The sequence below is a fragment of the Dasypus novemcinctus genome, chromosome 18 (genome assembly GCF_030445035.2).
Source record: "Dasypus novemcinctus isolate mDasNov1 chromosome 18, mDasNov1.1.hap2, whole genome shotgun sequence".
Classification (NCBI taxonomy): domain Eukaryota; kingdom Metazoa; phylum Chordata; class Mammalia; order Cingulata; family Dasypodidae; genus Dasypus; species Dasypus novemcinctus.
In genome coordinates, this window is record NC_080690.1 from 32852798 (window position 1) to 32875237 (window position 22440).

Genomic DNA, 22440 nt, shown 5'->3' on the forward strand with positions numbered 1-22440 from the left:
GGCAAAGTGTTAAAAGTTTGTAGATCTTGGTATCTGGGTGGGGATTATGTTGGAGTTCTCTATGAGTTTCATATTATTATCTCAAAATAAAAAGTTTTTTTTAAAGTATATTATTAAACTTTTAGATTTTTTTTTTTTTTTTGGCAAATTCAATAGGTAAGAAATGGTATTTCAGTATATGTATTAGTCAACTAAAGGGGTTCTGATGCAAGGTACCAGAAATCTGTGGCCTTTTATAAAGGGTATTTATTTGGCATAGAAGCTTACAGTCACAAGGCCATAAAATGTAAGTTACTTCTCTCACCAAAGTCTCTTGCCATGTGTTAGAGCAAGATGGCTGCTGGTCTCTGCGGGGGTTCAGTCTTCCTCTTCTTCTTAAGGCTCCATGGTCCCAGCTTCTTCTGATCTCAGCTGTAGGCTGGTATAAGGCTCGTCTCTCTCCCCGGGGCTCGTTTCTCTCTGGACTCAGCTGCAGTTGTAGGCTTTCAGGCTCATTTCTCTTCCCGGAGCCTTTGCTGTGTTGTGGAGCTGTCCCTATTCCTCTGCATTCTTCTCCTGTGTGTCTACTTCCGTGTGAGAATTTATTTTATCAACCCAAGGGGGCTGGGACTCAATGCTGAGTCGGACTCTATGATTTGGTTGAATCATAGCCCTCATCTTAACATATTTTTTATCAGACATCTCAGCTGAATCTAATACAATCAAAGGGTTATCACGTCCAGAGGGACCAGACCAATTTACAAATAAAATCAATATTTCTTTTTGGAATTCATAAATAATATCAAACTGCCACAGTATAGTTTTAATTTGCATTTGCCTTATTATGGTTTGAGCATCTTTCCATATGATTAAGGGCCATTTACTCTTCTTTTTCTGTGATGTATCTGTTCAACTCCTTTGCTCTCTTTAAATAAAATTGACTGGTTTTTCTTTAATTTTAGAAGCTTTTTATGTATTTGGGATATTACTCCTCTGTTTGTGGTAAGTTGTAATATCCAAACTGAAAAGTTTGTCTTTTGTTTCTTTACCTTGTTTACTTTTTTTCCCCATACAAAAGATTATTTTAGTTTCAGGTTGTTAGAGGTTTGCAATAATTAACAAGCTGTAGCTCAGTTTCCCCTGATATGCACTGGGGAAAGGCTAACCCCATCCCCCATAAGCCTATGTGTCCAAGGGCTCGGCACTTCCCCACAGGTTAAATAAAGAAACCACGTAGAGACCGGAGTAAAGGAAAATGGAAACCTTCCCGACCTACATATCGGAGGGAGATAAAATTCCTACAGAACAAAGAAACATCTGCTCCTGCAGCATTCCAAGAAACCGTGACTCCCTAACCCACTATCTTCTAGTCACTGTCAGGGAAAGTTTTCATCTCTAGGCTTCCTATTGACCCTGCACTTCACTCGGACCCTCAACCCCCTCCCACCAACTATCATTCCCCCGCCTAGGAAAGTTCTGTATAAATTCAAGTCCCCCCTTCCAGGAGTGGGCTGAAGTCTCTCTGCAGACCCCCACCATGCTGGTGAGGGGGCTGAAGTCTGTTCTTCAGACCCCCTCTGATGGGAGAGCTTCTCAATAAATCTTTTTTTTTTTTAAAGATTGATTTATTTATTTAATTCCCCCCCCTCCCCCGGTTGTCTGTTCTCTGTGTCTATTTGTTGCGTCTTGTTTCTTTGTCCGCTTCTGTTGTCATCAGCAGCACGGGAAGTGTGGGCGGTGCCATTCCTGGGCAGGCTGTACTTTCTTTCGCGCTGGGCGGCTTTCCTTACGGGGCGGACTCCTTGCACGTGGAGCTCCCCTATGCGGGGGACACCCCTGCGTGGCAGGGCACTCCTTGCGCGCATCAGCACTGCGCATGGGCCAGCTCCACACGGGTCAAGGAGGCCTGGGGTTTGAACCGCAGACCTCCCATGTGGTAGACCGATGCCCTAACCACTGGGCCAAGTCCGTTTCCCAATAAATCTTTCTTTGTCTATAGTCATTTCAGTCTCCGTGTCCCAGTAAGCGCCGTATTTTCTTCAACACAGGTAATCTAATTTATTAATATTTTCCATTATTGCATCTGGATTCTAGGTCATAGGAATAGTTCTCCATTCTCAAGTTAAGAAGAAGTTTACCCATGTTTTCTTCTAGTATTTGCATAGTTTATCAAATATTATTATTATTTTGATTTTTCTTTTTTTACTTAGTTTTTTAAGATTTATTTTTTAATTAATTTATTTATTTCTCTCCCCTTCCCCCAACCCCCCAGTTGTCTGCTCTCTGTGTCCATTTGCTGTGTGTTCCTCTGTGACCACTTCTTATCAGCGGCACCAGGAATCTGTGTTTCTTTTTGTTGTGTCAGCTCTCCGTGTGTGTGGCACCATTCTTGGGCAGGCTGCACTTTCTTTCGTGCTGGGTGGCTCTCCTTATGGGGTGCACTCCTGGCGCGTGGGGCTCCCCTATGCGGGGACACCCCTGCGTGGCGCGGCACTCCTTGTGCACATCAGCACTGCGCATGGGCCAGCTCCACACGGGTCAAGGAGGCCCGGGTTTGAACTGTGGACCTCCCATGTGGTAGACGGACACCCTAACCACTGGGTCCTGTCCGCTTCCCTACTTAGATATTTGATCCATTTGGAATTTATCTAGGACTTCCACAATAACGTACCACAAACTAGATTACTTAAAACAGCAGAAATGTATTGTCTCTCAGTTCTGGAGGCTAAAAGTCTGAAATCAAGATGCTGGTAGGGCTGTGATCCCTCCAAAACCTGTAAGGGAGGATCCTCTTTGCCTCCTCCAGCTTCTGGTGGTTTGCTGGCAATTCGTGGCATTCCTTGGCTTGCAGCTGCAGCACTTCCATCTCTGCCTCCATAGTCACTTGGTCAACTTCTCTCCTGTGTCTGTGTCTCTTCTCACCTTCTTATAAAGACACCAGTCATATTGGATTAGGCTCTTTTCCAGTATAACCTCATCTGCAGTGACCCTATTCCCAAGTACTGAGATACTGGGGATAATGATTTCAACACATATTTTTTGGGGGGTGAGAGGAGATGTAAGTCAATCCATAACAGTGAGGGAATGAGAAACAGATCCAAGTTTATCTTTGTCTATATGACTCTCTCGTCACCCCAATACTACCTATTAAAAAGTGTATTTCCCCAATGATTTGAGATTCCACCTTAAGCATACATTACATTTTCATGTGCACTTGAGTCTATTGCAGGAGTTTCTATTCTGTCTCATTGGTTTCTCTGTCTCTTCATGCACTAATACCACACTGATTTCAATTTAGTGGCTTTGTCATGTCTTCTAATGTCTGCCAGAGCAAGCTCCCTCCCCCATTAATTTTTTTTCCATTTAGGCTCCTTTTGCTTGTTTATTATTCTCAGTAAACTTTGTGATCAATGTGTCTTGCTCAAGAAAAATGCTGATGATATTTGCATTGGAATTGTTTCCTTTATTTATTTATTTTTGAGATACTGGGGCTGGGCATTGAATGTGGGAAGCTGGAGCTCAAATGCTGAGCGATATCTGCTCCTTGGAATTGCTTTAAATGTATAGATTAATTTAGGGAGAATTGGTATCTTTATGTTATTGACTCTTCCTATTCTATACATTTGCTCAAATCTACCTTTGTGTCTTTGAGGGTATTTATTGTTTTCTTCAGATAATCTTTCTACACTTCTTAAGTTTATGCCTACATATTTTTTTTTTTTTTGCTATTATAAATGTGGTCTGCTCTTCCATTATTTCTCCTCACTTAATATTCTTAGTAAAACGAAAGCTATTGATTTCTATATGTTACTTTTATATTCTGCTGTTTTATTAGGTTTTCTTATTGTTTGCAGAAACTTCCCTTAATTCTATTGGACTTTTCAGATATATAATCATATCATAAAGAGAGTTCTGCCTCTTCCTTTCCAATTCTTATGACTCAGATTTCTTTTTCTTCTGTAATTGAGTTGACCAATATCTCCAATACAGTCAACATATTTTCATGATTTAAAAAAATGTTGCAAACTAGGAAAAGAAAATAATTCCCTTTTTGGCCAAAGATTATATTCCTAAACCCAAAGCAAATATGTTTAGTGGAGAAATTTAGAAGAATTCCCTTATAAGGAACATGATAAAGACGCTACCTATCATCCGACTGTTTAAGTTCTGGGGGGTCCTCATCAATCACATAAAGAAACTAAGTAAGAGGTATAAACATTGGACATAATAGACAAAGCTTTTATTATGCTTAAATGATGTGATCATCCACATAGAAAAACCTACATAATCAACAGGAAAACTATTAAGATTGATTTTTTTAATCCCCCCTCCCTTGTGGCTTTTTGCATGCTGTCTGCTCTCTGTCCATTTGCTGTGTGTTCTTCTGTGTCTGTATATATTTATTTTATTTCCCCTCCCCCCTTGCAGCTTGCTTGCTGTCTGCTCTCTGTGTCCATTTGCTGCATGCTCTTTTGTGTTTTTGTTTGTCTCCCTTTTTTGTTGTTGTTGCATCATCTTGCTGAGTCAGCTCTCCACAGCACTTGTGGGACGGACGGCCCTCTGTGGTGCCTGCGGGCCTGGCAGCCCTCTGCAGCATGCGGGCAAGCCTGCCTTCACACAGAGGCCCTGGGTTCAAGTCCCATATGGTAGATGGGAGCCCAACTGATTGAGCCGCAGCCACTTCCCTATTAAGACTGATTTTTAAAAGTTCATCCAGGTGATCTGATACAAGATCAACTTTGAAAAATCAAGAGCATTTTTTGACACCAGCAATAACCAACTAGAAAATATAATTTAAAATAAGATATCATTAACACTATCAACAAAAACTAAAAAGTCACAATCAAGAATGCATGAGACCTTTGTGTAAGACATGTAAAAGGATGCTCACTATTGGAGAAGAGGATAAATAAAACACGGAGGACTGTGTAGCAGTTATAATGGGCTGGATATACCCTAGATCATTGGATGGAAATGAAAAACCATATGTAGCAGTTTGATATAATTATGAATTCCAAAAATAGATATTGGATTACGTTTGTAATCTGGTCTGAACCTGGGCATGATTAAATTTTTTTTCAAAGATTTATTTATTTATTTTTTTTAAATTTTTATTTTATTTCTCTCCCCTTCCCCCCCCCCACCCCAGTTGTCTGTTCTCTGTGTCTATTTGCTGCGTCTTCTTCTTTGTCCGCTTCTGTTGTTGTCAGCGGCATAGGAATCTGTTTCTTTTTGTTGCGTCATCTTGTTGGGTCAGCTCTCCATGTGTATGGCACCATTTCTGGGCAGGCTGCACACTTTCTTTCATGCTGGGCAGCTCTCCTTATGGGGCACACTCCTTGCACGTGGGGCTCCCCTACACGGGGGACACCCCTGCATGGCACGGCACTCGTTGCGCGCATCAGCACTGCACATGGGCCAGCTCCACACGGGTCAAGGAGGCCCGGGGTTTGAACCGCAGAGCTCCCATGTGGTAGACGGACGCCCTAACCACTGGGCCAAGTCCGCCACCCTGGGCATGATTAAATTATGATCAGGTCTTTGATTCGGCTACATCATTAGGGCATTGAGTCCCCGCCCCTTTGTTGGTGGGGCCTCACATATAAAAGACATGGCAAAGGACAGAGTTGAGGGTTATTGATGTTGGAGTTTGATGCTGAAGCCTTAAGCTGGAGCCCCAGGAAGTAAGCTCACAGAGGAAAGAGAAGCAAGCCCCAGGAAGAGAGGAACCCTGAATCCAGAGAGAAGCAAGACCCTGGAAGGGAGGAACCCAGGAAGCCTGTTGGCAGCCATCTTGCTCCAACATGTGAAAACAGACTTTGTTGAAGGAAGTAACTTATGCTTTATGCCTGGTATCCGTAAGCTCCTATCCCAAATAAACACCCTTTGTGAAAACCAACTGATTTCTGGTATTTTGCACCAGCACCCATTTGACTGACTAATACACCATAGTACTGAATAATGTGTTTAATATGCACGGTATGTTAGAACAGATACTCCTTTTGGATATCTGTATATGCTTGTATACACTTGGATAAGGGAAAAGAATAGATTAATTCAAAGGGCAGGGCATGAGAGAAAGGCGAAATGATCAATACCCACTTCGACAGCATATATTCTAAAATTGAAACGCTACAGAGAAGATTAGTGTGGCCCCTGCTAAAGGATAACATGCAAATTTGTGAGGTGTTCCTTATTTTTTAAAATGTAATCTAAGTTTCTTTTCAAAAAAAATAAAAAAGTATATTTTTAAAAAGTGAAACAATAAGCTTAATGCCTCCACCTTGACCCCTTTTAAAAATTTATTTTTACATTCTCCCTTCTCCTACATTGTCTCTTGTTACAATTATGCATTACATGTAATTTAAAATGTATCAGAGAATGGCCTTACACTGTCTTTTAAAATTTGTAATTTCTTTCTATTTTTCTATTTTATTTGACAATTTTACAATAAAGTTCTTTTTAACAGCTAAAAAAAGTGCCATTGATTATACATTTTGGATAGATCATATGATATATGAATATATCTCAAAACTCCTTAATAAATAAACAATTATGCAAGAATAGACAGAAACAGCAGCTATGTGCAGCAGGGGAAACAGATTGAGAGGAGAGGAATTTCCTCGTTTGTTTCTCTAGGCTTTTTTGGTTTATTACTATTATTATTGAAATAATGAAAATGCTTTAATAATGATTGAAGTGATGAATGAACAACTATGTGATTATATCAAATACCATTGATTGTACACTTTGGATAAATTGTATGTTTTATTAATATGTATCAATAAAATGATTCCTTTAAAAATACTAGGTCAGGCTGGGGGGAATATATACCAAATGTAACATATGGACTATAAGTTAGTAGTAATATTTTGACAATGCTCTTGCATAGTCACAAATGTATCACAACAATGCAAGATGTTGGTGGAGGGTTGATTTATGGGACCTCTGTATGATGTTATGCATGTTTATTTTGTAACTTCATGACTTTTACTATGCACTTACTGTTTATGTTATGTTCATGTATGAATGATATAGTTCAATAAAAATATATTTTAAAAAACGAGTACAACTATTTCTTTAGTGGTGGGATTATGAAAGATTGTAATGTTATTTTCCTACATTTTTCAGTTTCCTCAAAAAACTTATATCACACAATTTAGGAAAAAAAAGAAAGCTCATATGAAATAGGCACAGTACCTTTGTAAGCAGATGAATAACTACCTTCATTTCTTCTATAATTATTTGGTTATTTTGTTTTCTACTTCTTGATGCAGTATTGGTAATTTTATTTTCTTAGAAAATAATTTATTCCATATAGATTTTCAGATTGGTAAAGTTGTATGTAGTATTTGAATAAGGATAATAGCAATTACTCTTGTATATTTATTTCTTAATGCTATCGTCTCTCTCTTCCTGATTGGAATTTTTTTTTTAAGATTTATTTTATTTATTTCTCTCCCCTTCCCCCTGTTGTCTGCTCTCGTGTCCATTCACTGTGTGTTCTTCTGTGTCTGCTTACATTCTCCCTGTGTCTCTTTTTGTTGCATCATCTTGCTGCGTCAGCTCTCCATGTGTGTGGTGCCACTCCGAGTGGGCTGCCCTTTTTCCTTTTGCATGGGGCGGCTCTCCTTGAGGGGCACACTCCTTGCACATGGGGCTCCCCTATGCAGGGCACACCCCTGCATGGCATGGCACTCCCTGCAACCAGCAGCACTGCATGTGGGCCAGCTCACCACATGGCCAGGAGGCCTTGGGTTTGAACCCTGGACCTCCTATATGGCAGGAAGACACTCATCAGTTGAGCTACATCCACCTCCCTACTTTTTGATTGGATTTTAAAAATTCGTCAGTTGGTTTAACTCAACCAAGTCTTCTTTATTTTGCTTAATTTAATTAATTTCTTCTTTTATCTTAATGTTCAGGCTTTCTTGTTTTCTAATCAATGAATTTAGAGGAGTACTTTTCCTCAGAATATTGCTTTGACAGCATCCTGCAGATTGACATATGTAGTGCATTCACAGCCGAAGCTGTTAATAATTAAATGCATTGCTGCATACAAAACGCTTTACACTATTGGTGCTCAATACCGGTTAGCTCGCTTTGACCCTGCTGCATACGCATCCAACAAGCAGGTATTTGGTATTGACAGGATGCTACCTAGGCATCGCGGTAACCAAGGGCTTACTACTGGGACGCCCCTCTTTCCTTTTGCGGTGGTAAAGCCCCTCCTCCCCAGGGGGCGGGGCCTGGCCTTCACGCTCTAACCCCCTACTCCCCCGTCAAGTTCCCATGACACCACGCAGCTTCTAACAATACATTCTATAATTCTCTGCTTCTTCCGCTTTCTAAACGCAGCTTAGGGGAGGAAGACGGAAAAAATAGTCCCGTGGCAACGGAGTTTTTGCCCGAGGGGCGGGAAGAGGAATAGGGTGGGGCTTAAGGGCGGAAGTAACAGGAAGTCCCTGAGCCCTGTTACGGGATTGGGCCCCGCGTTCCTGGGGGCGGGCTCAGGTGGGGCGGAGGGATCCACCTTTAGTGGCGGGCCGCCCGCTCCCTCTATTTAAGCTGGGGAGAGCGGCGCGGGCGGCAGTTGCTGTGGTTTCCGTCCTGAGGTGTGTTTGTGTTTCTTGGAGCTGAAGCGCGCTGTCCAAGCGTCCCTCGTCCAAAACCAGCTTTCGGTGGCCGATTGGGGGGTCAGGAGCGTAGCAGCCCTTCTCCGGACGAGAGCCAGCCGCCTTCTTTGCGCTGTTCACTCCGTGCCCAGATCTACTCCGGGGCCTAGATCGGCTCCCGCGCCGCTGAGAAGGCCGCCGGCGAGATGTTTAAAAACACGTTCCAGAGCGGTTTCCTCTCCATTCTCTACAGTATCGGCAGCAAGCCCCTGCAGATCTGGGACAAAAAGGTCGGAGGCTCGGGGCGGCGGCAGCGCCAGCGCCCCTTCTCGTCCGGGGGCTGGGGGGTAGTCCCGGAGATCCCGCCTCGGGCCCTCGGGGAGGCCGGGAGACCCTGGCGTGACTGAGGCGCTAAGTGGGGGCGTCGTGTAAGCAGTGAGGGGTTACATGTGGGGTGGGCGTGGCTGGGGGTGAAGGGCCCTGTGGCAGTAGTGTGGTCCCTCACCGTACACTTGACCGGGCCAATCAATCCCTCTGAACCCGTTTCCCCACTTATATAGTGGGGTTCACAGGGCCATTTCATAGCATGAAATGCATCCATTTATGTGAGAGAGATTTGAGGACGTCAGATGAGAGGAACTGCTGTTCACTGATTTCCTCAAGTACTCACTGGTGTCCTGTTTTGTGCCAGGCACTGTGCTGGGCCCTCCACACAGAGCCTTTGTTCCAGGGACCCTTCTGGAGGCACGGCCAAAACGCACGGGCCAAGCTAGTTATGTTTGGGTTTCATTCATTGCTCCCTTTCTCCCATTGATCCCACTCGGGTCTGTACTGTGCTTGGTTTTTCTCCATCAGGAAAACTGCCAAATGGTGACAGCCAAAGTCTTGTCTCAGGGCCACTTAGAAGCCTCATTATTTATATTCAGGCACCCGCTGAATGATACTTTCATTGGCCATGGGAGGTAATGACCCTGTCCACCTTTTGGAGATGTAGACTAGGGAGAGTGCATGACTAGCTCCCTCTGAGTTGGTCTTCATTTCATTACTCTGGTATTTCGTTTCTCAGGCAGATTACCAGACATTTTAAAATGTAAGTTAAGGTAGGCACTCTAATGTGGAAGAGGTGTGATTTAGGGATCCTTATTTCTGGCCTCCCCAGTGAAGAAATGAAAGGTGGTATTCTGGATGGTGTTTTTTAGAGATGGGAGTGGCCTAATCGAAATAAGGAGAGTTTACTGGTAATGAAGCCAAGAATTTTGGATTTCATCTAAGAATAACTCCTTGCCTTCCCTTATCCACAGATAAGGTTCTTAGAGTCACATAGAGGTTGGGGAGAAAACGTGGACAGCCTTCTGCTTTTCATCACCATTAGGGAATTTTTCTTTCTGACAGCACCTTTGAAAGTGGTGTGTTCATAGTGTCGTTTTCAAAAGGTATTTGGAAAATCTGAATATAATGAGCTTGGCTCTCTCTTTCCCTGTGAGAAAAATCTGACTGAATATCTTTCACAATGATTCTATCCACAGGTAGAGCTATTACCAAGAGTAATTTGGTAATTCCTTAAAAAAATTTTTTTTTCTTACAGTATTGTGGTTTTCAATTCCAGTTTTGTTCACCTTGTGATGCAGCTTTGTGAACTCTGAAAATTGCATCTCCTCAAAGAGAACCGGGAGTGGGTATATTCTGTTGCTGGACTGAGTTCTGGCCTGTCAGTCTACATGGAGAGAGTCCGCCTTGTGTGCCAGGAGACAGTTGAACTTGGACATTGAACTGTAACAGAAGTGTCAGTATAAGGCAATTGAAATAGAAAACTGGATCTGACATAGGAGAAGTTTTCAGAGCAGGTCAGATAACTCACTAACACTGAAAGAATTCCAGTGGTAGGAACACCTTGGCATTTCTTTTAGATGAAATTTTTATAGGAGTTGCCCATTTTAACCCTTCTGGGCTTGATCTCTTGTGTGTTTCATTTTTCAAATGCAGCTTTTTCTTTAGTCAACATGTTTACACACGGACTATAAAAGCAAAGTAACTATGGAACCCGTGTCCCTTAACAACGCCACTAGAGGTCCGATGGTACCTTAATGACATAAACACGTGTGTAAACACTGTTAGATCCACTGTCAGGAGTCAGTCAAACAGAAATTTTGGCAAAGAAAACCTTTAGAAGAGCACTTATAATAGTAAAAATTAATTATGTGTTTCTACTCTTCTTATTTATATTAGATTGAAAAGTGTTTAGCAGTGATTTCTTCCCCTTCTAGGGAAAGGGAAGGAGGGAGAGGAAAAGGGAAAGTTTGGGGCCATAACCGTAGGCTTTATTGTTTGTATGTTGTATGTATGCTTTTTCTCAGCTGTTATATAAAGTCCTCAGAAAATGTTGGGAATTCAATCCAGTTAGGGAAACGCTGGGAATTAATATATTTGTCAAAAATTTATTGAGCAACAGCTAAGTGACAGGCGTTGTGTAGATTTGGGGGGATACAGAGTTAGAGAAGACATTTTGCGTGCTCTCAGGGAATAAGAAAGTTGTGATAAGAGCAAAGTTTTTGGGGGGGGCAGAAGGAGGGTTGTCCTCATTTATCTAGACCTGGCTTTGATCTTTGCCAGTTGACTGGTGCCTTTTTTTTTTAGTTATTTTTATTTTATCAAACTTTATTCTCCTTCATTTGTTTATGGAGAGAGAATTTCTGTTATTTGGTTTCTATGAAGATTAATCTTGAAAAATTAGGTTTGTCTTTTGTTGAGGCTATGTCTCTCCTTAGAAATATGTCTCAGTGATAACAGTGAATTTTCAAACTCTACTTTTGTGGCTGTGACTTGCTCATGTTTGTAATACCTGTGGTTTATCTGACATCTCTAGGACCCAGCCCCTCTACCACCCCACCCACCACACACACACCCCTTCAAATCTCAAACGTTTTCATTGGGCACTTAAGTAAGGTCCCCTTTGTGTACCGATGGCCCTGTTTCACACTGAATGGTAGTTGCCTATTTATTGTGTATATTGTGCAAGTTCCATAAGTGGCAGGGTATGATCAGATGTCTTGGCTTTGCATCCTGGCTCTGCTATGTCCTAGCTCTGTGACCTTGGGCAAGTACTTAGCCATGCATTTTCCTTATCTGTAATAATTCCACTTACTTCTGGAATTATTTATGAAGATGAAATGCTTAACAACAGAATAGTTATGGCATATAACGAGCACTTAAATAATTGGCATTATGTAAATTGGGACTGATTACATGGTGAGGAACTGAGAAATTTGCTCAAGGCCAAACAAGGTCAAACCAAGTAGTGACATGCATAGGAAAAAGCAGTACAGTAAAATCCCAGACTTCTGAAATTAGAATCACAGTACAATAATTGTACCATGGCTTTCCCCAGCCAAATCCTTTAACTTGACTCTAAGGCCAGGCAGCAGATGGTCTGGTGCTGCTTAACGAGTTCTCCAGGCTCACCTCCCAGCCCAGAGCCCCTTCAGGCTTTTTCACTTGCTGGTCCCTCTCCTGAAACCCACAGCTTATTCCTCACTCATCCACTTCTCCTTTAGCCTCCAGGTCACAGTTCAAAGGTGCTTCCACAGAAAGGCCTTTCTTGACCCTCTGAGCTAAGTTAATTTAGACTTCTGCTTCCTTTTCATAATACTCAGCACACTTAAAATTACCTCCTAAAAATCTATATTCGTGGCTAGACTGCAAGCTTCCTGAGGAAAGTTTTCAGACCAAGAACTTAAGAAGAAATTAGGGCTTTCTTTTTGTTCCTATAACTTCTGGGACCAACAAATCTTACATTTATTAAAGGACTCATATTTAATATAAACATTACTTCCAGTCTGTAAGGAAAGTACCGGGAGGTTCTATTCCTGTTTATGCCTGTGTGAAACATAGTGGGATTGTCAGTCTTTAATGGTAATATTATCCTAAAAGTCCACAAAGTACAGATAAAATTCAGGAAAGCTTCTCTGCCTTTCTTTGCTCTCACCTTGCCTTTCTCTCAGCCACTGCCATTTCTCCCCTATTCCCAAACTAAGTAATAGAACTGGAATCTTTTTCTTGTTACTGCTTGGTGGTGTTAGATTCCCATTCCTGTTCCTAATTTAAAAAATAAACAGTCCCTCTCCAGAAGAAAGTTCCCATGGCTTAGCTTTTATTAGCAAACCTTGTTGGTACATGTTAAACTGATGCAATATCCAATAGTAGAATTAAGTGTAGTGAGGAATAACATTTGGACATGAAGATGATAAAACTTTTTTTTTGTCCAGACTTTCCCTAGGTCAGTCAGATGGTGTTCTTTATTTTTCTGAGTAATAGCTCTTACTGTAATTGCAGAAAGGACTGAGTTTTAGTTACACTTGCCCTTTCTAGTTGCTGATAGGAAGAGACTGGTTAAAAAGGCACAGAAGCATCCCTATTTTAGTTAAAGGGTTAGTTGTAAAGGCCCAGAGTTGCCTGTCTGCTCTCTGGACAGTCTGTCAGTATAGCAAAGGGACCCGCTAGAGCCTGCAAAGCCCAACTCTCCCCACAGAGGTCTCTCTTCACCCGTTTTCTGACTTGGAGCCTGCCCCTAATCCTGGACAGAAACTTCCCTGCTGGAATGGACTGCTCTAATGGCTTAATGTAAATTGGAACATGTGTCATTAAGGCTAGGATGCCAGATGGCTGAGGATTCAGTGTCTGCCAGGGTAAGTGGGTGGAGCCAGAAAAATGAAAGTGGGGGGAGGGAGGGAATGGATACAACCCATGTGTTATTTTTAAAGCACTTTTAGAAACGGAGCATTGGCCAGCTTCCTCCCTATCCCAGTAGTATTTTCTTCCCTCAGTTTGACCCTCCTCCCTGGGGCTTACACTGAAAAAAAAAATCAGTGTTCTTTGTCCGTTGCCCCAGCAACCATGAAAACCCTGGGAGAGTGATTGCAAGAAGGGTTTGAAGGTTCCCTTGTTGGGGTCTGCTGAGGCTCAGTAGTCTGGGTTCTGAAGCTCCTAGGGAACTTCCACCTCCGGGGAGTGGGGGTGCGGAGAGGTGGTCAAGGGGGAAAGGTTCATGAAATAAAATACATATATAAGATTGCCTTTAAATTGTTTTTGGTAGAGGAATAAAACGCTCATAGGCCACACTTTGATAGTGGGAGTGTGTCATGAAATAAAGAATTAGCAACTCAAAATAATTGGCACCTTCTGATTTAGAGATAAAGTAAAACCTGTTGCCACCATGAACAATAAATGCTAACCAGTTCATTTCATCTTCATTTCAAAGCCAGGCCTGTGTAAGTGACATCTGAACTGGAAGGAACTAAGGAAAGGAAGTTGGTGCTTTCTGAAGACATGTATCTTGGTACAAGTGTTTGTCAGAACCTAGACTTATGAGGGGCATGGGTATGGGTGGTTGCTTCCTGCAAAGCCTTTATAATTTTAAGGCACCAAAAGCCAGATTGTCGTGGTGGTTGGGAAGCCCTGCCCCAAATTGCCCACCCCCCCTTTTCCTTTTCCTTTTCCCTAGTTTTCGAGCTTAAAGAAGAGGTTTTGGAACTTTCCCACCCTCTTAAGTATCATATCTTTGATTAACTGCCTCCCCCTACCCCTTCCCCACTCTTTTCTTCCCATGAGTTTTTATTTGCAGCCCTTTGAACTTAATAAAGTAGAAAAATCATAATTCACTAACAAATCAATTAATTTGATTTCAGAGCTCTGATAGCTTGTGATATCAGATTATTTTGGTTTTTTCTTTTTATCTTTGGGGGCTGAGCTTTCTCTGTGGGCAGAGCTCTAGCTCTTCTAACCACCAGCCAGATTAAAACTCTAGAGCAGGGGTTCTTAACCTTGTTTGTTCCACGGACCCCTTTGCCAGTCAGGTGAAAACCACAGACCCTTACTAAGTTCACACTATACTGTGTATTATTTAATAAATATATCATACACACTCCAATATGTCCCCACAAGAATAATGTTTTTTTAAATTTTCAATTCAAGCTCACTGATGCTTGGTTAAGAACCCCTGCTCTAGAGAGAACTGTTTTCTTCTGTAAAGACCTGAATAGGTCACATTTTCTGGAGCATCCCAATGAAGTCATGCTATAAACTTTGAGCAGAAGGCAAATTCCCTAACATTTTCACCCTATGAGATCTGGCTGGACTTTCTGGAACTGAGGGAGGTCTCTTGTTGATTCTGGCCTGAGAAATCTTTAGGGACATAAGATTTGAGGCCATGCTTTTAAAAAAATGTAGAATAAATAGCAACATGTTGCCTTTTAGCAATATTGATCCTTGGCTCTTAATTACTTCTTAATACTTTCAGTTTAATCATCTGTTTGATCTTTGCATTATGTACCTTTTTAAGAAAAAAATGAGATGTTATTGAGATTATGAAATTAGTGGTATGCTTTAAAATGAGTGTTTGCTTCATGTTGGAATACTGCCAGGTCTTATCAATAAGGCTACATCACATTATTTGTAAGTAATTTCTTGATTAGTTTTTCCTTCATCAACAAGTCTGCCTGATTTTCACTAGCAGCTGAGGGCCAGAGTATGGAAGAAATATTGCCACTTTGGCTGGGAATGTTTGTGTGAGGGACGAGGTGGGCAGTGTTGGCATGTTCTACACAGACCCAAGCCTTTGTGCTCTTAATCTCTCTTGGAAAGAGGCCCAGAATTCAAAGCAGGAGGCCATTGGATGTCGCCAGCTTTGTTTGAGAAGCACTTCAATGTGATGTTTGTGTCTTGAGAACCCAAGAAATGCACCATTGGCCGAACTGGGGGCCCCATCCAGCCCAGCATTCTGTCTTTGACAATGGGCACCAGAGAATGTTTTGTGGGAAAGCAGTTGCCCTTTATGCTGCCAGCCTCACGGGCTTTGTGACTTATCTATCTCTGATTTCCTTTACTAGTCTATGGTGGATATGTTATCTGGGAATTTTTTTTTTAAAGCCCTCCTCCTTGAACCTATTCATATGTGCTAACTCTTAGGGTGACAAATTCCAGAAGTTGGCAAATATTTTAATGCTGAGTTCATGCTAAGCATAGTACTAAACATTGTAGAAGACACAAACGATGCTTAATGCCTGGTCAGGATCCTTGCCCTTATATTTTTTTGAGGAGATAAGACTCAGGTGCAGCTTGTAGATAAAGGCAGCCAGCGCTATTAGGTTTCACCTGGGGAAAACCAAGCACATCCCCATGGATTAAACTCACAGTAACAGAGACTGATGTTTAAAACAGAGCACCATTTTATTAGTAATCTATGTTGAAAAATACAGCTATCAGGCAAATTCAACATTATTCTCTCCCTATATGCAAATTAATGGGAAGCCAAATCATAACCAGAAGGGTGATTGATGCTTTCACAGTGCAACTGAGTCATTGAATGTAACAGCACAACATGGCCATTTTCCCTATACTTAGAGAAAGCCCACGTGTTTATCTTACTGATCCTTCCTGTTCTAAAACTGGTTGATCTTTTTTCATGTGTTAAGACTTTCTGGCCTGCACAATCAAGCCTTGTCTTTGCATATCTCTGTATGTTAGGTGCTTAAGAGTTAAACACTTAAAGATAATCGTTCTTATTTTTTTTCCCTCTGCCCTCTTCTATTCTCTTGTTTTAATCTACATAAAGTCCTCTTGAGACCAGGACATTTTAGGCCTTGGGTTACCAAGCTTGCTTGCTTTTTTTTTATTTTTAACTTTTACCACTGTCTGCTTCTGGAATATTTTCATCATCCCAAACAGAAACTCACACCCATTAAACATTTACTTCACATTCCCCACTCCTCATACCCCTGGTAACCACTATTCTGCTTTCTGTCCCCATGAATTTGCTTATTTTAAATATATCATATAAAAGAAATCATACGATATTTGTCCTTTGTTTTGCTTATTCCACTTAACATGATTTCTTTAAGTTTCATCCATGTTGTACCATGTGTCCACACTTCATTTCTTTTTATGGCTGAATAATATTACATTGTTTGGTTATATCACATTTTGTTTATCCATTTATCTGTTGAACACTTGGTTTGCTTCCACTGTTTGGCTAGTATGTATAATTCTACAATGAATATTGGTGTACAGCTGTCTGCTAGAGTCACAGCTTTCAATTCTTTTGAGTAAATACTGAGGCGTGGAATTGCCAGGTCATATAGGAATTCTATGGTTGGCTTTCTGAGGAACTGCCGAATTATTTTCTTCCATGGCTGTACCATTTTACATTCGTACTGACTGTGTTCGAGGGTTCCTATTACTCCACATCCTTGCTGGTACTTGTTATTTTCCTTTTTTTTTTTTTTTTTAAGTTCCTATTTTTCCACATCCACACCAACACGTTGTTTTCTGCGTTTTTTTTGTTTTGTTTTGTTTTGTTTTTTCTTTTCTTTTGATAATAACCTTCCAAGTAAATGCGAAGTGATATTTCATTGTAAGTTTAATTTGCTTTTCTCTATTGGCTAAAGATGTTGAACATCTTTTTGCGTGGTTATTGGCCATATAAATATCTTCCTTGGAGAAATACCTATTCAAACCCTAGCCCATTTTTAAATTGAGTTATCTTTTTGTTGCTGAGTTTTAGGAATGCCTTATACATTCTGGGTTTTAAACCCTAATCAGATATTTCCAAATATTTTCTCCCATTCTGTAGATTATCTTTTTCTTGAACTTTATGCTGTTTGATCTTATCCATTTTGAATTAATTTTTGTATATGGTGAGAGGTGGGGTCCACTCTTATTCTTTTCACAGGTGAATTACCAGTTATCCCAGCAGTATTTGTTGAAAAGACTGTTCTTTCCCTATTGAATGGACTTGCTGCCCTTGTGTTGAAGATCAACTGACCATAAATGTGTGGGTTTAGTTTTGGACTTTCAAGTCTATTCCAGTGGTCTTTATATCTGTCCTTAAGCCAGTTATCACACTGTTTTAATTACTGTAGCTTTGTAGTAAGTTTTAAAATCAGGAAGTGTGAGTCCCCCAACTTTGTTCTTTCTCAAGATTGTTTTGGCTATTCAGAGCCTCTTGGAATTCCATATGAATATGAAGATCACCTTTTCCATTTTTCATAAAAAGGCTGCTAGAATTTTTGTATGGGTTGCATTGAACTTGTAGGTGACTTTAGGCAGTATTGACAACTTCACAATATTAAGTGTTCCAATTCATGAACATGGAGTATATGTCCATTTTTTTAGGTTTTCTTTCATTTCTTTCCAAGGTGTTTTGTAGCTTTTTGTAGCTTTCTGGATACAAGTCTTTTACCTCTTTGGTTAAATTTGATTCTTAGGTATTTTATTCATTTAGATGCTATCGTATATGGAATTGTTTACTTAATTTCCTAAATGTTTTGAGAGGAGGAATCATTGTTGATATTAATTCCTCCCATCATGTACTTGCTACCATATGCAGCAAACAATACAGAACAATGTGAGATGAAGTGCTAAATTATGTAGTCTAGACTACATGAACCAGAAAAGCAAATCAGAGAGAAAAAGGTCAGTGTGGGCTGGAAATGCTGAAGGCAGCTTCTGTGTGTGGCTCAAATGGTACTTGAATTCATACTTGAAGGAGTAGAAATTTAGTTAGGGGAAAGGTGATAAGAAGCATAAAGTAGGAGTAAACCTGGGGGAGTTGTGCTTTCACTTTTTGGTTGCCATTCTCCTGCCCAATGATCTTTGGAATTTTGTTGACCTTTCTAGCCAAAGGAGTGTATGAGGCAGTAGGTGATAGTGGAAAGCCTGGTTGTCAATCCGGACTCCCCTACTAAGGATCTGTCATTTGCACTCTCAATTTCCATATCTGTGAAATAGAAACAGTACCACTTACCTTGTGATTTTTATTGTTGTTAGGATTAAGTAAGAGAATTTATGTGAATGTCCCTAGTGTATAATAGGCACTCAGTAAATGCTAGTTGAATTTCAATTGAGTTGTTTCTTCAGGAAGAGATCTGTCCTCATTTACAGATGACCAGATTACCTGAGATTCCCATAACAGTTGATAAGACACTGTAGAGGCAGCGGACTTGGGGCTCAGTAGTTAGGGCATCCGTCTACCACATGGAAGGTCCGCGGTTCAAACCCCAGGCCTCCTTGACCCGTGTGGAGCTGGCCCATGCACAGTGCTGATGAGCGCAAGGAGTGCCGAGCCACGCAGGGGTGTCCCCCGCATAGGGGAGCCCCACGTGCAAGGAGTGCGCCCCGTAAGGAGAGCTGCCCAGCGCAAAAGAAAGTGCAGCCTGCCCAGGAATGGTGCCACACACATGGAGAACTGACACAACAAGATGACAAAAAGAAACAGATTCCCATGCCACTGACAACAGAAGCGGACAAAGAAGACGCAGCAAATAGACACAGAACAGACAACCAGGATGGGGGGTGAGGAGAGAGAAATAAATAAATAAATAAATAAATAAATAAATAAATAAATAAATAAATCTTTGAGGAAAAAAAAAGACACTGTGTAGAAGTAATAGCACAGCTTATTTACTTACATAGAAGGTTCAGCCTACCATGTCACAAACTTCCATGTTATGCCCCTTGGGCTACTGTGGTTTTCCTTTAATAGTCCCATTCAACCTTCAGCTTTTCCTGGGTTGTTTCCAAACATTTCAGTACTAACCAATCTAATTTCTTCCTTTTAGGTGAGAAATGGCCACATCAAAAGAATCACTGATAATGACATCCAGTCCCTGGTGCTGGAGATTGAAGGAACAAATGTCAGGTAGGTTGCTCACTCTCTCTTCCACAGACACTGTATACTAGGGAGGCAAGGTGTCAGACTCCCTTTTGTGAATCCCAGCTCTGCTATTTAGAGTTTTCCTTGGGCAGATTACTTAATCCCTTTGGGCCTTAGTTCTCTCGTCTGTAAATGGGCATAACAATACCTCGTCCTTATAGGATTGTTAAGGATTAAGTAAACAAATCTGTATAAAACATGTATAAGCATGCGTAGCACATAATAAGCACTAGGTGAGTCTTAGCTATTATTGCTGTTTGACCAAGCAATAATAACTAATCCCTTGCACTAATGGACACTTGCACTAATCCCTCTGCACTCATGGTCCAGTGGGTGGTCAGTATGGTTTCCATGGCCACTAAGGTCTTAGTTCTTGTTTTCTATCATTTGATGGTTCCCTTGGACCAGAATTGAAATTTTCTCTTGCTAGAATAACCTCCCAAGATCTACTCATCTGAAAAGCAAAGAACTAAGACTTTAGTATTTTATGTTGATGTCTAGTCCTATGTTAAGCTCTTATGTTTCTAGGTCCAGCATTTTTAAAAGCATCAGCTAACTTAGGGGTTGAAGGACTCATTAGATGATGTATTTGGATCTTTTAGATCGGCCCTCCTGTTTCTCCACTTGTACAATGTATTATTGTTGTGCATACAGCAAAGGGAAAAAAGACTAGTATGTTTATTGGTATATCCTCTCTCTACAGCACCACATATATCACATGTCCTGCAGACCCAAAGAAGACACTGGGAATTAAACTTCCCTTCCTTGTCATGATTATCAAAAACCTGAAGAAATATTTTACCTTTGAAGTACAGGTAAGTGTTTGAATGTGTCCACTCTCAGCTATAATAGAGAGCTTTTCAATTTACAGGAAAAAGTGGCCCTAGGAAATTATCTTTAATCTTTTGTATACATTCGTTTCTGTCTCTACTGTAAGTTTAATGCAGCCCTTGTTATGACATAAGTTATTTTTCAATGGGAAAAAATATATAAAATCATACTGTGGCTTGAGAGCCACCATCAGTTGTCATAAGCAGCTGGTGTTGTCTTGGCAACAAGCAAGATAAATTTGCTACTTCCGAGCCATCTGCATCCAGTGTGAGCTGTATCTGGGCTGTTTATTCTCCCCTGGGTCACAGCCCTAGGAAGACAGGCTGTTTGAGTTCAGAACCTTCTCTTACAAAGTTGTTTGCTTCTTCCAAGATTGAGTTGGTGTGACTCTTCTCTACATTTCACAGGTACTAGATGACAAGAACGTGCGTCGGCGGTTTCGGGCAAGTAACTACCAGAGTACCACCCGGGTCAAGCCCTTCATCTGTACCATGCCCATGAGGCTGGACGACGGCTGGAACCAGATTCAGTTCAACCTGTCGGATTTCACCCGGCGGGCCTATGGCACAAATTACATTGAGACGCTAAGAGTGCAGGTACCCGTGCCTTTTCTAGATGGAGTCCCAAATTAGAAAGGGGGGTGGGCTGGAAGCTTGTGGTTCATGTCACAGAACATTGTGAGTTTCTGGCTGAAGTTCTCAAGCCACTGTCCAGGGGGCTTTGGCCTTGAAGAGATCCAGTAAATACCCAGGAATCCGCTTAGAGAAACAGGAGCAAAGTCTTCCTTTTGCCAGAATCCACTCCATCCAAGCTGAGGAGATGCTAGGATGGAACTGTGATAGCACCATGAGAGGGGCTCTAAGAGAATCAGGAGAAGAGGAAAAACAGTAATGTTTAGCCTCTCAAAATAAGTCTTACATCCACAGATCCATGCAAACTGTCGCATCCGACGGGTTTACTTCTCAGACAGACTCTACTCAGAAGATGAACTGCCAGCAGAATTCAAACTGTATCTCCCTGTTCAGAATAAGGCAAAGGTAAGCTGGCCTTCCTCACAGGAAGGGCAGACAGTGAGATTGGGGGAACTGATTCCTGGAAAGTGCTGAGTCCAACTGCAGAGCTTCTCTATGTTGAGGCTTTTGAGTCCTTTATTAGCATAAGATCTTAGGTCTTCTTCCACCATCAGCAGTGACTCTGGAACAATCCTGTGAAATGTTCATTACCACTGTCCCCACCTCCACAAGGTGACCCTGCCTCTCCTGAAGGGTGTCCTGCTGCTTCCTACTCAGAGGCCATCTTTGAAAAAGATCCTCCCTCTGAGCCTCTTTACCAACCCAGAATTAATACCAGCTGCACTGTCCCCGCTAACAGAGTGGCAGGTGCTTTCACGCCTTCCTGCTCCTGATGTGAATGTGTTCCCCTGTAGCCCAGTGTCTGTTCAGGTGTCACCAGAGGTACAGGGCCAGTGGTGCTGACCATCTATTTTCTGATTAACAAATGTCCTTTTTCTGTTTTTTCCCCCAGCAATAACTAGAATGCAACTTGAGGGATAGACCCTGGATGTGACTCAATTTAAAAAGGAAACTGTCTGAAGGACAATGTAAACAAAAACCAGAAAAATTTCTTTTAGTTCACTGTGCTGTGGTTCTTTTACCTACTAGTTGGTGTCCTTTGTCATAGGCACCCGTGACCAGGCGTAATGCCCTAACTGCGCTGTAAGTACAGTGGGGGATAAGCAGGACTTTGATGGTATGTGAATGCTGGAGTTTATCCTGCTGCCTACCCCAGTGTGCGGGGGAATATATTTTCCACAAACTTACAGAATTAAAGATGTCCCATAAGGCAATTCAAGACCAATGATTTCTTCCTATGGTTTGTTTTTTGTTTTATACAATATCTAAATATATGTATGTATATGCTGTGTAATATTCATAATCTGGAAATGAATAAAATGTCATATTCTTGGTTTGTAAATTTGTTCCTAGTTTGTGTTTTTTCCAGTGGTGACATTTCTTTTTCCTTTGTGATATGAAAATAGGACTGTTTCCAAAGATCATCCCATTATGTTCATGCTGTGAAATAACTTTCAGCAAGCACTTAAAAAAAAGATGGATATATATACACTGATTTAGAATGACTTCCAAGATAACTAAATAGAAAACAAACAACAACAACAACAAAAACTACAGTAGAATCTTCTTACTAGGGGTTAGGTCCTAAGTTGATCTGAAAACAAAAAGGGCATATAGTCCAAATTTATCTTAAACACGCTAGGAAGATGCCATATTGGCACCCCGCATGCTCTCTTGT

General features: G+C 41.3%; 1 protein-coding gene and 1 non-coding gene across 2 annotated transcripts; both read left to right on the top strand.

Annotated features, from left to right (window-relative positions):
- The first annotated feature begins 6073 nt into the window (after positions 1-6073).
- LOC111761764 (U6 spliceosomal RNA) lies at positions 6074-6180 on the top strand. Its single transcript, XR_002795028.1, has one exon. It is a non-coding gene; the product is annotated as a U6 spliceosomal RNA (small nuclear RNA).
- Positions 6181-8563: 2383 nt separating this feature from the next.
- On the top strand, positions 8564-22104 carry CFAP20 (cilia and flagella associated protein 20). Its single transcript, XM_004482951.4, has 6 exons — positions 8564-8884; positions 19205-19284; positions 20003-20114; positions 20538-20726; positions 21057-21167; positions 21655-22104. The coding sequence occupies exons 1-6, from the start codon at positions 8801-8803 to the stop codon at positions 21658-21660; spliced, it is 582 nt and encodes a 193-aa protein (XP_004483008.1). The 5' UTR covers positions 8564-8800; the 3' UTR covers positions 21661-22104.
- The last annotated feature ends 336 nt before the right edge of the window (positions 22105-22440 follow it).

What these genes read in the sequence shown, in the direction of transcription:
- CFAP20 (XM_004482951.4), top strand. Translation starts at nt 8,801, where the DNA reads ATGTTTAAAAACACGTTCCAGAGCGGTTTCCTCTCCATTCTCTACAGT. An exon ending in TGCAGATCTGGGACAAAAAG is followed by an intron (nt 8,885 to 19,204) that starts GTCGGAGGCTCG and finishes TCTTCCTTTTAG; the next exon opens with GTGAGAAATGGCCACATCAA. An exon ending in TTGAGACGCTAAGAGTGCAG is followed by an intron (nt 20,727 to 21,056) that starts GTACCCGTGCCT and finishes TTACATCCACAG; the next exon opens with ATCCATGCAAACTGTCGCAT.